This window comes from Chelmon rostratus, chromosome 10 (assembly GCF_017976325.1).
Source record: "Chelmon rostratus isolate fCheRos1 chromosome 10, fCheRos1.pri, whole genome shotgun sequence".
In the NCBI taxonomy this organism is placed as follows: Eukaryota; Metazoa; Chordata; class Actinopteri; order Chaetodontiformes; family Chaetodontidae; genus Chelmon; species Chelmon rostratus.
The window spans coordinates 22,524,181-22,539,864 of record NC_055667.1 but is presented as its reverse complement, the minus strand read 5'-3'; the positions used below and the strand labels follow the sequence as shown (position 1 = coordinate 22,539,864).

Below are 15,684 nucleotides of genomic sequence, written 5' to 3'. Positions count from 1 at the left end.
CTGCTCCCACCTGCCCAGTTACTTCACTGGTCACATATCTTACAGAAAAAGGACGGTTGTGGATTCGGTGACCTCTGACCTCCAGTTTATGAACATCACAGCAACGAAACATAACCACAAACCACCTCAGTGGTTTATCACAACATCAAAGAGACTGATTACCTGGCAGAAATCCACTGTCTGTTCCACAGGAATTATTCATTGTAGGAATAAGGAATAATCATTCAAAAAGCACTGAAATATGTAATTTTTTTCTTTCTTTTTTTTTGCAAAGTACAATTGATTTTTTTTTCAAAATAAAACAAAAAAAGGAAATAAAAAGTCCAGAGAAAAACTCATAAGATGTAGTGTTGAGGGGAGACTGCATGAGTAAAATACAAGGCTATTAGTCCAAAAATTATTTTCAGTATTCATCATTACATAAAAAGTTGGAGTGAAAGAAAAAGGGAGCAAAAAAGGAGGCATTTCAGGAAAAAAAAAGTAGTACTCTATTAACTCCCATTAATAAATAAGTATAATAATCCTGACCTCTTTTTAACTGACCTCTATTTAAATAAAACATTTTCAAATGCTGGCATCCAACCAAGCATCATCAACAGTGAGGGCAAAGATAAGTTTTCCATATATTGGTAGTAAGTTTTATGCTCCATCATCAATACTCTCTGGATCCACTGAGCATCAGCAGGAGGAATGAGGAACCTCCCAGAGCAAATAAGGCATTCATGAATTTATATATATATATATATATATACACACACACACACACACACACACACACACAAAAGGAGGGCAAGCTGAATTTTGTTTATCCACTGCTACAAATCTTACTAGAGCTTCGGGGTGGAGCTGAGGGATTGCCCGTGAAGGGTCTGGACTAAAATACATTTTGTGGTTTGCGTCTGTATATTCATAAATATCTCATAATTTTACATCAGGCTGCTCTTGTTTTGAAATGTGGTTGAAATCTACAAAACAGCAAACAGAAGTCTGACACTGCAGCTGTTTGTGTTATTGAGCTGGAACCAGCAGAAGAAAAACAGATTTTCTGACTGACTAAAACATGATCGTCCTCCTGAGGCAGATTTTGGCAATGGGCCATCGTGGTGAAAAGTGTGATGATGAAAGCAGATCAGAGAAATAGAAGTAGCACATAAAACCCAAAATGTTAAACAGGGTTGTGTATGGCAACTGATTAGTGAAAGAAGTGAATATGTCCAGGTGTTCTGCTTTGCACTGATGGACAGACACAGGTGTTTGTCGCGGGGTATCTGCGTACTGCCTCAGTACAAGTTTAATGACCTTGTAGACTTCTGAATACAATAAAATAATGTTGTCACAAGCATTGCAACATACTCAAGTTGAACAACAAAAACACAATATTTCCATTATTCCGAGTTAAAATGCAGATCACAGCAAAAAAAGGTGTACCGCCCCCTAGTGGAGGTTAGACTCTCTTACAAATAAAGCAGTGGAAATTGTCACTGTTGTGAGACATCAAATAAAACACAATTCAAAGACTGAACAAATATACAACATGCTATTGTTGGATCTGCTTCAGATTTACTTCAACACCTCCTTTCTCAGCGTTCAAAGGGATGGTTTGACATTTTGGGAAACACACTGATTCGCTGTCTTACAGAGAGATGGCAAAGTCAATACAACCAGCTGTGGAGGAAGTATTTACTAAGCTGAAAGTAAATAATATTACAGTGTTGAAATACACTGCTACAAGTTAAAGCCCTGCATCCAAAATATGTCTTAAGTAAATTTACTTATTATCAATAAAATGTGCTTAAGTCGTGGGATCTGAAGACAGTTTCCCCACCACCCAGGAGAGAGTTCACCAAAGACTATTCTTCCTAAGACGGCTGAGGAAATTTTGCAGTGTTAAGAGTTGCAATGCCACAGTTACACAGTGTGGTAATGCTATGGATGCTACAGCCCACAAGAAAAAACTGCAGGACAGAGTCATACACACAGCTCAAATATAACTCCAACTGACATCCAAATTCAGTGGAAAGGTTGTAAAATTCAAAAGGACTCCTCTCACCTGGCCAACCCTCCATTCAGTTATCTCTCTTCATGTAAAAGTCTCTATCTCATCTACCCTGACTACCATCTGTATGCTGGTACTATAAAGAAGCACATGCACATTAACTTGTTCACTCAAAGCGCCAAAACATTCAATGAAAAAAAACACAACTCAACAGTAATGTATTTTTCCAGAAATCATGACCCAATTGTTCAATTATAATCAACAAATATCATTGTGAGCAGTTTCACATAGGAACTATTTTCTTTCTATCAAACTACACCCGCCAACCGTATCACTGCACAGAAGGTAGCATGCAAATGAATTTTTTGGCATTTTGAGCAACACAAGACGAGTGCCATCTTGTTCCGTTAATATCGACAGAAGGCAGACATCTCAACAGTCAATATCTCACACCAAAACAATCCAGACGGATAAATAGCACAACAGATGAATAGGAAAAAAATGGATTTTTGATTTCTGGGGTGACCTGTGCCTTTAAGGGGATGGGCCATATGGTTGCATTTATTGTAGTTACTGTAACTGTAACAGTATGTCTCCACGGACACTTCCTGTATGTACTATGTACTGTGTGGTTATATGTTTACAATTGTTGAACATGCTGAAACAAATTCCAAATTAACTGTAATGTAGTTGATGTGGCAATAAATGATTTAGCCTAGAAAAGTAAAAGCAGTCATTATTCAGAGTGGACCCTGTCAGTGTTTTTAATTGTCATCATTATTATGATATATACATTTTTTACTACTAATGAATCAGTATATAAGCAGCACTTTAATGTTGCAGCTGGTCTAAGTAGAGCAAGTTATAGCTGCTTATCATTATGTCTGGTAGTTTAAACAATAACAATGCATCATATTGTATTAGGGGTGGGAATCCTTGGCCATCTCACAGTTCAATTTCAATTCTTGGAGTCACAATTCAATTCAGATTGATTCTCAATTCAAAACCATTCTCCACTGTGTAAAAAGAAAGAGGGGGACTATATTTTGGCACTGACTCCAGCGTGCTGTGTGCCAAACCATTGACTCCTGCCATTTGCCTGCTGAGCTGCAAATGAAGCTCAATGGTCTTGGTGAGGGTCATTGTCTGACTACCACAAAAACGCAGAGAACATTTTTTAAGTTAACTGCATTCACTTGGAAGCATCTTACAGTACAGTTTTCTTCCTGTATAAAATAATTAAAGAGGAATTTACTGACTAATACCACTGATTAAATGCTTTTAATAAAATCAGAATTTTGTGTGTGTGTTCTGGAATAAAGAGAGGAAAGGAAACAAGAGAAAAGTGATCATATATTTTGCGTATAAAATCTTGCATGGCCCATGCATCTATCTCTACTGTGTTGGTTTGTGTGGTTTCATCGTGGGACAACTTCCCCCTTTATCATTCTTAGCTCTGTCATTAGTGCATACATTATGTGATTAAATCTACCTGCAACCCCTTCAAACCATCCATACGATGCCAAAGTGCAATTATAATAAGTTGCAGCTTCACTTTGTGAGACCCCGGCTAGCAGCATCCCCCTGTTTCAAGTCATTATCCTAAACAAAGCTAACTGGCTGCTGGCTCTAGCTTCATATTTAAAGCACCTTACATCTTCTCATCTAACTCTTAGCAAAAGAGGGAATAAGTGTATTTCCCAAAATGTCAAACTTGTCCTTTAAGGCATTTTAAATGTGACATAGCATTCACAGCACACGCGGGCTGCAAACAAATAAAATATACCAATGTAAATATATGAAATATATTTCAAGAATGTTCTAATTCTTGGGAATTTCAGAGACTCTGATATATTGCAATGCTGCACTACAACATATTCAGACCCTGAGTTTCAAAACGTAAAAATGTAAACATTTAAATTTTCTCACAGGTCTGCATCATCTCTGCATTGTGTACAGGTAACAGGTAGTTTGAGGAGGAGGGGAAAGTGTAGGGGGTCCAGAACGCCCATAAGGTCCAATCTTCCTAGTTAGAGCCCTGCTCACAATATCAATAGTATCAATACAGTATGTGATGGTGCGTCATTCGTATGCTGTGAATGTCCTGATTTAACACTCCCTCTCTGGGTTTATAAAAATCTAAAGATGCCAAGAGTGGATGCAAGATGAAACTCCCTGCTGTTTTTGATATTGCATCATGTGATTGATGTTTATTTAAATGTCTCCACACTAGATTAACAACATCTGCCAGACATTCCCCAACATCCTCCCACAATCAATGCTCAAAATACTCGCAGTGATCCTCTCATTCATTGGTGATCAACGCCACATTGGCTCTAGCCTGATTTTTCAAAACAGTGGTAGTAGTTTATATACATAGTTTATCCCAGTTACATCACAATCTGCACATGGGATTGTAAACCCAGGTGACTAGTTTCAGTTCAGCTGGCAGGATGGGGGTATGAGTAGTTTCTGCACATGTATCTGAGGAAACAGCCACTGGAGCATTTGGGCTGCTCTTAAACTTTAAGCATGGACACATTTGGCTTGGTTAGAGCACTAAAAGATGAAAGGAATTGCTTGAATTAATAGTTTCCACAGGAGAGGACATCAAAGAGCCTCAAATATTAATAGTATACATTTGAGGTTTACACTCGGCTACTGCCTTTTGTTTTAATGTTAACAAAGGAATTCTTTTTCATCTATTATTTTTATGGTCATTGCAGAGTGATCCAGAAAATCCTACCCCCATCATTTTCGGTCCAAACATTAAACAACTTGTACTGGCACTGGCACCATGGGCACAGGCAGAGTTAATGGTTTCTTATTTAGCAATGACTTCACTCATTTGTGTAAGCTGCTGGTAAGAACAAAGTCAGAGCCTTTGAAGGAGAGGGAGGGCAAAGAGGTGCTGGTTTCTCCTCTTAAAATCTAAACCAGTCATCAACACAGGGGGGCAGTCTCATTCTGTGCACAGAGACACATTGTACTCAATGTTGGCACTGAGCAATATTTGACCATTGTTCATTATCATAATTACAAAGCCAAAATTACTCAACACATTCCATACTAAAGTCCTTCAAAGCAACTCAACATTGGCACTCTAAATTATGTAAAAACACACCGTTAAAAATGTACTAATTTGACAGTTGACCTTATGCCATTATAACAATCTCAGAGTGTGCAAAGATGTTGTTTACAATAATAACGATGTGTCAATCTTGATTTTTTAATACATGATTACAATCAATAATGGCATCTCTTGTGTATCTTGTTCACTGTGATACTGTTTGTTTCATGCCTTGAAACAGATGGAAGAAGAGAATGATGCCTCTTCTCTTCACAGCATTTCCTACAGTCTATATTACAGGGACAGATCAGAAAAGCCACAATATGCTACGGAATCAGCACTGTGGCACAAAAATGATCAATTTATCCATCCATCTATAAAACTATCTGTATACAGCTATCTGCCTATTTATATGCTGCAGACATTATGGAAGGAATTTCAATGCATTCAGATCTCTACATAGTATTTTCTACTCTTTGCCCAGGTATCCGGGAGGGGCATCTTATCTGAGGTGAAAGTGCTAAATATTCAGCCACTTTAACTTCCTTTTGTTCTTTATTCATATTCTCATTAGCTGCCACAAAGTGGTTGTTTGTCTGCTTGGGGGTCCATCATTTAGATGGTGCTGAATTATTAAATAAATCGGTCAATACAGTATCCGGTTAATACTGATACTGATGAGTTTTGCTACATTTGGTCGACAAATATAAAAAGGCTTCATAAAACTACATGGGCTTCAAATGATGCTTTACTCTTGGTTTAATTTAGTGAGAAAAGAATTCATTTCTGACTGCATTGTGCCAAAGCTATAAATATGATCCAGTTTAGACTTCTGTCCATTTTTCATTATAGATGTGTGTAAGCAATTAAAGTAAAAAAAAAAAAAATCATGAAAATCAAACTGCGTTAATGATCACGGCACAAAGAATTGAAAGCTCAAAAGCTGATTCTGTGTGTGTGTGTGTGTTGGCCGTCTCCAGATGTGTACACACTGCCATGAGCGTCTGGCAACAGCAAACGAAACCAAACTTCTTGGCTAACATGTGAAGTGTGACCTCTGGCCACCAAATTAGGTTTGTTCAGGCCAACATTTGTCTTATCTAATGACTAAATTCTTAAGATGGTGACACCTCAGAATGAATTCTTCTTTAAGTACCAAAAGAAAGAATATTCACTCAACTCAACTAGATTAACCTACAACAGAACAACTGCATCCAGTGGTTAAAAAAAGCCTGTCACTGTAGGTGCACCGGCTCAGGATACAAGCTTCAGGTTTGTGAAGTGTTGTGACCAGTTACCCTTGTTTGTTCTTTTACATGGCTGTGAAGACACACAGCGGATATAGGCCACTTTAAAACAAACACATGACTCTGCAAATTACATAGAACTTTTTCTAACCCTGCATTTTCATCATTTCTTCTTACTCTGATGAATAAAAGCTTCATGGTCTTTTCTTTAATGTTCATGCACGAATGCATAACATATTTGTCCGTCAGGTTGCAGTCATTGATAAATTAACATGTAGGATTAAGATCTGTGCCACAGTAAGGTTTTATCAGGCTCATAGCATTGGTTAGGTAGACTTCAGTGCAGGACAAAAACTTTAAAATGCTCTAACTCATCGGTTAGCCCATCCTAGTTACAACAAATGCTGGAAAAAATACAAATACAAATACTGTTTGAGCCAGTACTGTTGGGTAAGCAAAGCCACACTGTCCCGTAACGCACCGACTAAAGACACACATAAAGAGATTTACAGGCCAGCACAGAATTTGGACCACTGGTGTTAAATCTAAATAGACACAAAGAAACAGGAAAGGAATATGTAACTACCCATATGTTGCACAGACATCCATAGACTCATGTGTGGGTTTTTTTTGCAGGCAAATTTGGCCTCACCCTGTTCATGAACAGCTAAAGTCTGACGTATGCGTTATGACGGGCAGGTGAGTAGAAGCTAAAACAGCTGTGACTGTGTGATGCCATTCAAGGAAAACTCTGGGTGGAGCCGCCGCTGGCCTGCAGGATAAAGCTGCGCTTGTTTCACAGCACCGGAAAGTCCGAGTCCGGATGCTTGTGTGCTCTGCAACATGTTTCACATGATACAATGAGAGCTTGTTTGCAAATCAAGAGGGCAAAAGAGCTCACGGAGAATATGTAACACAAACACACACACACACACTGTTGTGTATCTGCACTAAACAGGGTGTTTCCAGGTAGAAGAGGTGGGACCCTGTTTCAAACAGGATACAGGAAATGGGCCTGCATCTAAAAAGGGTCAATCAGAAGACCCCTCCAAAATAATGGACACAATGTTGCTGTTGTTCAAAACGGAGTCATGTTACAATGGTCACAGCAAAAAACATTCTTCAAGAATGTCTGGCATAAGTGGTGGTCTGCACATATACATGCTCAGCAGTAGAGGAAGGACCCTCCACTGCAAGTAAAAGTCTTTCATTCAAATCCTACTTCATGTACTTAAAGTATCTCAAAAGTCCTCGTTCTACAGATAAATGGCCTTGTGAGTGATGTATTAGGTGACATTTTTAGATTGTTGATACTGATGCATTAATGTGTAAACAGTATTTTACTGCTCTGGCTGATAAAGGTATTTGAATGAATTTATATACAATTAGTTAGTATAGTCCAGTGGTTCCAAGTCTAGGGTTCAGGCCCCTCCAAAGGGTCACACTTAGGGGTCATGAGATGAGTAATGAGAGAGTACAAAATCTTATCTTTGCGTCTTCCCCAAATACCAGGCCTCTTAAGGCCACAAATAATTAGTTAAAATATCTGAAAGGTTTAGAAAGGAAATGTCTCTTATAGACATCTGAAACATCACAATGGGCTGCAACTAGACACAGATTTTCTTGAAAGGGGTAACAATTCCAAATGGTTGAGAAACACTTCAATAATATACTGTATTTTAATTCCCAACATACAGACGCTGTCAGTGGCCTTACACTTCAAACTATGACGCTCTGAGTACTCCTCTAGCATCAGTTTTGCACATGCAGGCCTCCATGGTCAAGTGAGCAATAATAAATATGCAACATCTGGTTCGAAACATTTGGTTAGACTTTCAATAAAACATTGCAAAACGGTCGCATTTTATTTCTGTAGGTTTAGACAACAAAACCACTAGGTAAGGTTTTGGAAAAGATCACAGTCTGGATTAAAATAAGTACATTAATTACATACATTAAGTATATTACAAAAAAAAATCAACATTCACTTTTCCTTTCATGCATGACAGGAACCCAAGTCTCCTGAATGTCTTGTGCTAGATCCATCTAAGCACCCCAACCTCCTCCACGTGTGGACTTTCCTCACTCTTTATACTATATCATTTGACTCATTGTGGGTGAGAACAGGCTGCGTGTAGAAGTCTATCAGATCCTCCTGCGCATTGAAAAATGAGCCCAAAGGGGTACGCAGTGCCTTAAAAAGTGAGGCCAAGGGGTCCTGACCAAGCGTCCGTATGGGATAAGCGGGAAATGACAACGGGTTGACTAATTACTTTCCACCACCACACATGGCAAAAAAAATTCCGCCCAAATGTCAGACACACAGAAGAGACACAGACCTTCAAACTGTTGTTAAGGTGGTAAAAGGAAACTGGTATTTTGTCTGCTCCATCCTCATCCACCTGCCTCTGGACTGTCTGCATAGTCACAGACAGCTTTTTGAATCATATATTAATAATGAGGTAGATTTTACCTTGGAAAAGAATGACATACTCATTCTAGTGCTGCCCTGCATTCTCTAATGTAATGGACAGACTGAAGGGACAGACTGAAAAGAAAAGTGAAATGTAATCAACAGTTTTAGAGGCCAAAAGGAAAAACTCAAAGCTTTCAAAAACTTAACCTTTGTACAGGGTCATTTATGGCCTTTGATTTTATTTACAAAAGTGTTCAGTTTGTCCTCCAAAAGCTGATAATATAAATTCCATACTTTATTGGAAACACAGTTACAATGTGGCTCCATCTAACTGGCCTTTACCTGTAAAGTGTTTTAGCTGTGGTACAGTGGAGTGACTTCTTTCTATACCCGGGGTGGTGAACCTATTCCACTGTACAAAGACTTGTGTTGTGAATGACTGTTCAGGCATGTGAGGCAAGGCACTCAGGCATGGGTGTGTGCTGTCACAGCCTTCGGCTCGGGGTATTTATTTTTATTTGTTCCCGTTCCTGGAGGTTTGCTGTTAGGTCGGGCTTTAAACTGTGTCAATGTGCATGTGTGAAGTAAGAGAGCTCAAGATGTTTCACAGATTTCACTTTAGGGACTGCCAAGCCATCACATAACCTCAACAATATCATCACAGTTCATGTATGAAAAATGCATGTGGCCTCCCATACAGACTTCATAAAATATTCTATATTTTGTATATGGTGGCACACATACATAACGTACTTGATAATTTTGATCAACTAATCGTTTAAGTCCTTGATTAAAGCCAAGAACCAAGATTCTCCTGTTCCAGTTTCATAAATGTGAAGATTTGTTGCTTTCCTCCGTTTTCTATCATAAATTAAATATAATTTGGTTTTGGAATGTTGATTGGACATAACACGACATTTGAAGACATCACCTCGGCAGTGGTGGAATGTAACTACTGTATAGTAGAATAATTTGATGCGATTACTTGTGTACTTTTTGGTAGTACTTTAGTAGTATTCCTGTAACAGAGTATTTTTCCCACTGTGGTACTGCTACTTTTACTTAAATAAAGTAGAAGATCTAAATACTCCTTCCATCACTGCACCTTGAGTTTTGGACAGTGTGATGGACATATATCTTCTTTTATAGGTTACACGATTAATCCAAAAAAATTGTTGACAGATTAATGGATAACAAAAATCATTAGTTGCAGTCCTACAATTTGATGCAGAACATCAGCAATGAATGACATATTTTCTTCTGTGTGTCATTCTAAGGATGATAGAAGGACTTCAAGGGCAACTAGAGAGAATGTAAGATGGAAAAAGCAACAGAGGATGATATCACACAGCTGTTTTTTATGGAGCCATTTTTTCTCAGGTGTTTTTCACAGGGACATTTTGATTGAGGAAAAGCACAGGTTTTTACTAACAACATTAAAGATGGCGCTGTTCTATTCAAGTATCCCAGTTAGGTATGACAGTGTGACAGTGAGCCAGCATGGACCACACCTACACCCTGAAACTGAAGCAGCTAAAGGAAATTCAGCCATCATTAATTTTATTTGTCACTGTTGTGTGACATGTCAAAATGTCCTCTGTGAAAAAGATGTATACTTGAGGATCATACACTACGCAGGATAAGTCTTCATACTCTAAAGGAATAAATAAATAATTTTTGGCTGTATTCACTGGACATCTCGGATTATTACTTATTTCCACTATTACCCTAAAATGTAAAAAAAAAATAAAATAAAAAAAAAATCCCTATTTGTGGGACAAGGCCTGGTTATACACTCTGCATGTAATGGGCTATTTTCCCTCTGGTTTGCCGTGATGTCACCATTGGAAAAAAGCTCATAGGTCTCTGCCCTGACTGGTAGAGACAACCTTCAAACTAGATGACTAATAAAAACTTGATTTTCTGTATAGTTGAGTACTACAGAAAACCACAGGAATAACACAAACTGCGAAGGTCAGGACTCTCTTCTCTCCTCCACTGTCACTTTGGTGCTACTTTGAGGAGGTTGAGTGGGAGGAGATATGCAGATGGTGCCAGTAGAGCCCTATTAGTGGCGTCTGTAGTCCACCAAACTCACAGTGGACTGTTGTCACTCCAACACAGTCCACCACACCCACAGCCAGAGTTAGGGTCAACACTCACAAGGTGGCATTCTGCTTTATAGCACAGCCAAAAAGGTTTTACTGCAGGTACTGAAGTCTCTTTTTTTAGCCTTTTTTTGTGTGTTTTGAGATATCTTTTGAGAGGCCTGGCAATTTAATAATTTCCATATCAAGTGAATGGAGTGGAATATTTAAGTTATTATTTGCCCTTGATGGAGGAATACTTTTTTCTTTTGTGAAATCACCTTTACCTCAGTTTAAAGACTCCAGCTTTTGACCTTTAACGCTTGGATATTCAAGGATGCATTTTTTGAGGGCTGTGAGTCCTTTTGTGGTCATGACTGTATTTCTGTCACTGGCTGAAACCAAGTTCTACAGACCATTCCAGTTTAACCAGTATAAAGCTGGGCTTAGTCAACACCATGACCAAGGAAAACCCACCAGCAGGCACAAGTAAGTTCTGTCTCCATTACTTAAGATTTTAATTTACATTTTAATTTGAATGACAACATGTTGTGTTTTCAAAGCAAACTAGAAATCATAATAATGTGTCCCACCTTTATTCTGTCATCTTTCATCTCCTCGCTGAAAGGAACCACTGTGCCTATGTAACTGAAAAGACGGTGTCCTTCACCATGCAGGATGGGGCAGCCCCATATGTAAAAGCTGAGTACAACAAATGTTCCTGGGGTCAGAAATGTCCAACTCTCCTGTAAGTAAACAATACCTCTTTTGTCATGTTGATATTTAGGTCTTGATCTGCCTTAACATAAAAGAACATTCACATCACTTCAAGGTACAAAAATACTCCAGTCAAGTGTATGTGCCTGAATAATGGTTGGTTGTTCCCCTCAGGTATCGTCTGCTGTACAAACCACTCTACAAGGTGGCACATAAAACTGTGACAGAGCTGGAGTGGCGCTGTTGTCCGGGGTACTCTGGTTATGGCTGTATGGAGGGACATCCAGTTTATCAACACCCCATGAAAATGATGCCACCTTTCAAGGGCCCGCCAATGAAAGGTCCACAGTTTAAGGGCCCACAGTACAAAGGTCCCATGTTCAAGGGTCCCATGTTCAAGGGCCCACCCATAAACAATGTCAAGGCCAATCCATGGAGTCAATCCAAAGGTCCTCCCACTAGCAATTTTAACTCTTACCCAATACGCCACTTTGGGCCACCAAGGTCATCCTCCTATCCAGACACCTCCTTCGAGCCATTTCCGTCTGAGCCAGAGCCACTGCCAGAGCACCAGGAACCACATTCCACAGAGCATGACCAAGAACATGAGCATGAACATGAGCATGGCCAAGGACCTGAAGAACATGAGGAAATTCCTCTGCCTCCCTCTGCTGGTGAACAGCCTGAGGGTGAGACCATAGGTGAGTTCTTACTCCAAACTACATGCTTGTTTTCTGGAAACTGGGTTTGATAATGTAGTGTGTTCATACTGGATTGGTAACAAAAATGAGCATGCAGTTTTTTCCTCACAAAGCACAACCCCAAATCCAACAATTTGGGACACTGCGTGAAACATAAATAAAACAGAACATGATCACTTGATAATCATTTTTGACAAATACTTAATTGAAAACAGCACAAAGACAATATATTTAATGTTTTACCTCTTCAACGTAAATATATATGCTTATTCTGAATTTGATACCAGCAACACATTTCATTAAAGCTGAGACAGGAGCAGCAACAGACTGGGAAAATTGTGAAATGCTCCAAAAACACCAGTTTGAAACATTCACAGGTAAACAGGTTCATTGGTAACAGGTGATAGTATCATGATTGGGTATGAAAGGAGCATCCTGGAAAGGCTCGGTCGTTCACAAGCAAGGATGGAGCGAGGTTCATCACTTTGTGAAGCACATCATTGTAAAAACAATATTACTACTTGGGCTCAGGAACACTTAGTAAACCGCTGTTGATGAACATAGTTCATTCACAAATTATTTTATTCTGTTTTTATTTGTGTTTTACACAGTGTTGCAACAGTCAATTACGGCTCTTAAAAGATTAATCATTTTGTTTTGAAGCAGATTAAAACTGTACAGTACACAAGGCCATTTTTCTGCAAATCACAACAAAGTACAAAAGTGTACTATTTTTCTCCCAGTGTTAACAACTTTTCTTTCTCTCTTCAGGCCAGGTTCTAGACAGTGAGACAGAGGAACGAATATATAGAATGGAAGAGGATGTACAACGTCTAAACCAGGGTCTGGAGACCCTGAGGGGAACTGTAAATGGACTAGAAGATAGTCTACGAGCCTCACTGAGAGAGGATGCCAATAGGATGCTGTCAGCTCTGCTCTCTGCTGCCCCCGGTCCAGTTCCAGCTCCCGCTGTAGCCTCCAGTCCATCCACTGTAGGGTTTGTAGAGATTCCTGGGGGAGATCCTGAGACAGACAGGCTAGATGGCAAACATGTGTTTCCAGGCATTACAGAACTAAATGGAAGGGTAGAGGAGCTCAGGACAGAGCTGCAAACCAAGACAGCAGAGCTGCAGGAACTTAAAGCTACAGTGATGGGACATGATGGAGCACTGAAGAAGATGTCAAATAGAGCGGGAGTGGTATCATTCTCCACTGGCAATCTTGAGGGAAATACCCAGAGAGATATGGAGAAATTAATGGATGACAAGCTGAGTGTAGCCAGAACAGAAATTCTTGATGGGTTTGAGAAGCGTGTGGAGAGTGCAGAGGATCGATGCCAGGAGAAAGCTGGGGATGTGCGTCGTCAGTGCCAGAGGGAGCAAGGTAAGGCGCAAGAGCAGATGGAAGACACTCTGGAGGAAAGTACCACAGACTTGAGAACAGAGCTGAGAAACCTTCATGCACAGATACATGGTTTAAAAGCTACCGAAAGCTGCTGTGGTAGAGTGAGTGGATTGGTTGAAAGGGTGCAGCTGCTGGAAGCATCAGTGGCAGGCCTCAACCAGTCCCAGGGGCACCTGAGAGTGGAGCTGGGTGGACACAAGGACCACATTGAGGGAATGTTGGAGGGGCGTCTGGGGTATGTAGAGGCCAAGCTCAACCTGACTGGACTGATTAAAAGTGACGAGTCTGGAAGGAGGACTGGTATCCCAGACAAAGCTGAGACAGGACAGGGTCTGGAGGCCAGAATGGAAGGTAAGCTGAGGGCTCTCGAAGGCCGTTTACTGACAGCTTTGGAGGAGCTGGGTAATGCCACTGCACCCACACTGCTGGAGGGTCATGCTGTTCCCACTCTGGAGACAGAGCTGGAGTCCCTCCGAGGGAGACTAGAGGTGGATGTGAACAGAGTGCAGACGCACCTGAACAGCCTTGAGATTCTCTGCTCCTCTTCCTGTTCTTCGCCTCAAAACCCATCTGCCATCCAGGGAGACTCCGCTGCTAACCTGGCAGAGGAGCAGAATGTGAAGGAGGTACTAGACATGCAAGATGACCGTTTAAATAGCCTCAATGTGACACTGCAACACATCCTGAGACATCTGACCCCCAGGGACCAGCAGGAAGATTATCCAATCCAGGGAGAGCTCACAATACTCAAATTTAATGTCCGTTCAGTAAACCACACCCTGAGAGGCCTCCAGGATTCCCTGGGTACAGTGGCCCACCAGATGGGTCAAGCCAACAGCTCCTGGCATGAGAGAGAGGCTCGTTTGGCCCAACAGATAAAAGGTGTGGTCCAACTGGTTGGACATCAGGCTTCCATGCTTGGGGCAGGCGAGCGCAGATTGACCCGACTTAAGGGTGAACTGCAGGAGATGAAGAGGCGGTTAGCTCAAGAGGTCCAGGGCTGCCGGAGCACAGCTATGGGCGTCCAGAAACAGGTAACAGAGGTTGGAGGGCGTGTTGCCAGTGTGGAGGGCCAGTGCAAGGGCCTAAATTACTTGGCAGAAGACCTGGAGAGAATCAGGGAGGAGTTGGAGGGACAATCAAATGGGCTTCTCCTGCAAGTCAATGGGACTCTTTCCAGCCATGCTCAGCAGCTGTCTGAGCTGAGAGGCGAGCTCAGGAATTGCACCTCCAAGGTAGAGCCAACTCAACAGAGTTTAGAGCTGGAAGCAGAGCTGAGACGAGGGGACACCTTCACTTTGAATTAGGTCAGTTTATACGGACAATAGATTTTAAAAATGAATGAAAAAAGGATAAATATTCTACAGGTGTTGTGGGGGTTCACTAAAACCCCATCTTATTATCTGAATTGTAAAATACAAAGGTTTTGAACCTGCACTGAAATAAAGATGGTTGTAGTCAGCTTACAGTATAAAATGAAAATGGCAGCTAATTCTGACTCATGAATCATGATGGTGCTAAGATGAATTGTTTGTTGTAATGAACATTTATTTAGACCCCCAGTATTTGAAGAAGAGAGCAAAACTGCACCTGTTTTACTGTAACTGTTTCTGGAAAGCTTACAAGAAATTCTCAAATGAACAATTTAACAATGTTTACATGTTTAACTTTTTGTATTGATTTTTCTTATGTCTAGACTAGGCGTATACAAGATATGTTTTTATATTGTTTTGTTTCTTGAACATTAGTTTCTATTCTAATTGTAATAATGCATAAAATGTTACCATTTTGAGCTCTATATAGTATAATTTCAAGGTTTTTCAGAACTGTCAATCCAATAAACTGTCACTGTTACTGTTTATGCTTTCTTGGTTAAAAGACGTTTCACACAAGAGGTTTCATATACATAACATATATATATAACATATACACATATAGAAAAAATAGACTATTCTGGTGTTTGAATTGGGTTTCATAAACACCAACCCTACATTTCAGAAACAAGCCAGCTTTCACTTCACAAGTGTTGATGCAGAGAGGTGGAGA

The 15,684-nt window shown here is 40.2% G+C and overlaps 1 protein-coding gene across 1 annotated transcript; it reads left to right on the top strand.

Moving 5' to 3' along the window:
- The first annotated feature begins 11,153 nt into the window (after positions 1 to 11,153).
- On the top strand, positions 11,154 to 14,945 carry emilin3a (elastin microfibril interfacer 3a). Its single transcript, XM_041946670.1, has 4 exons — positions 11,154 to 11,305; positions 11,445 to 11,564; positions 11,708 to 12,222; positions 13,006 to 14,945. Exons 1-4 carry the CDS (start codon positions 11,154 to 11,156, stop codon positions 14,943 to 14,945), a joined length of 2,727 nt encoding a protein of 908 aa, XP_041802604.1.
- The last annotated feature ends 739 nt before the right edge of the window (positions 14,946 to 15,684 follow it).

Coding starts and splice junctions, on each gene's coding strand:
- emilin3a (XM_041946670.1), top strand. CDS start 11,154: ATGCATTTTTTGAGGGCTGTGAGTCCTTTTGTGGTCATGACTGTATTT. Junction 11,565..11,707: donor CAGAAATGTCCAACTCTCCT/GTAAGTAAACAA, acceptor TGTTCCCCTCAG/GTATCGTCTGCTGTACAAAC. Junction 12,223..13,005: donor TGCTGGTGAACAGCCTGAGG/GTGAGACCATAG, acceptor TTCTCTCTTCAG/GCCAGGTTCTAGACAGTGAG.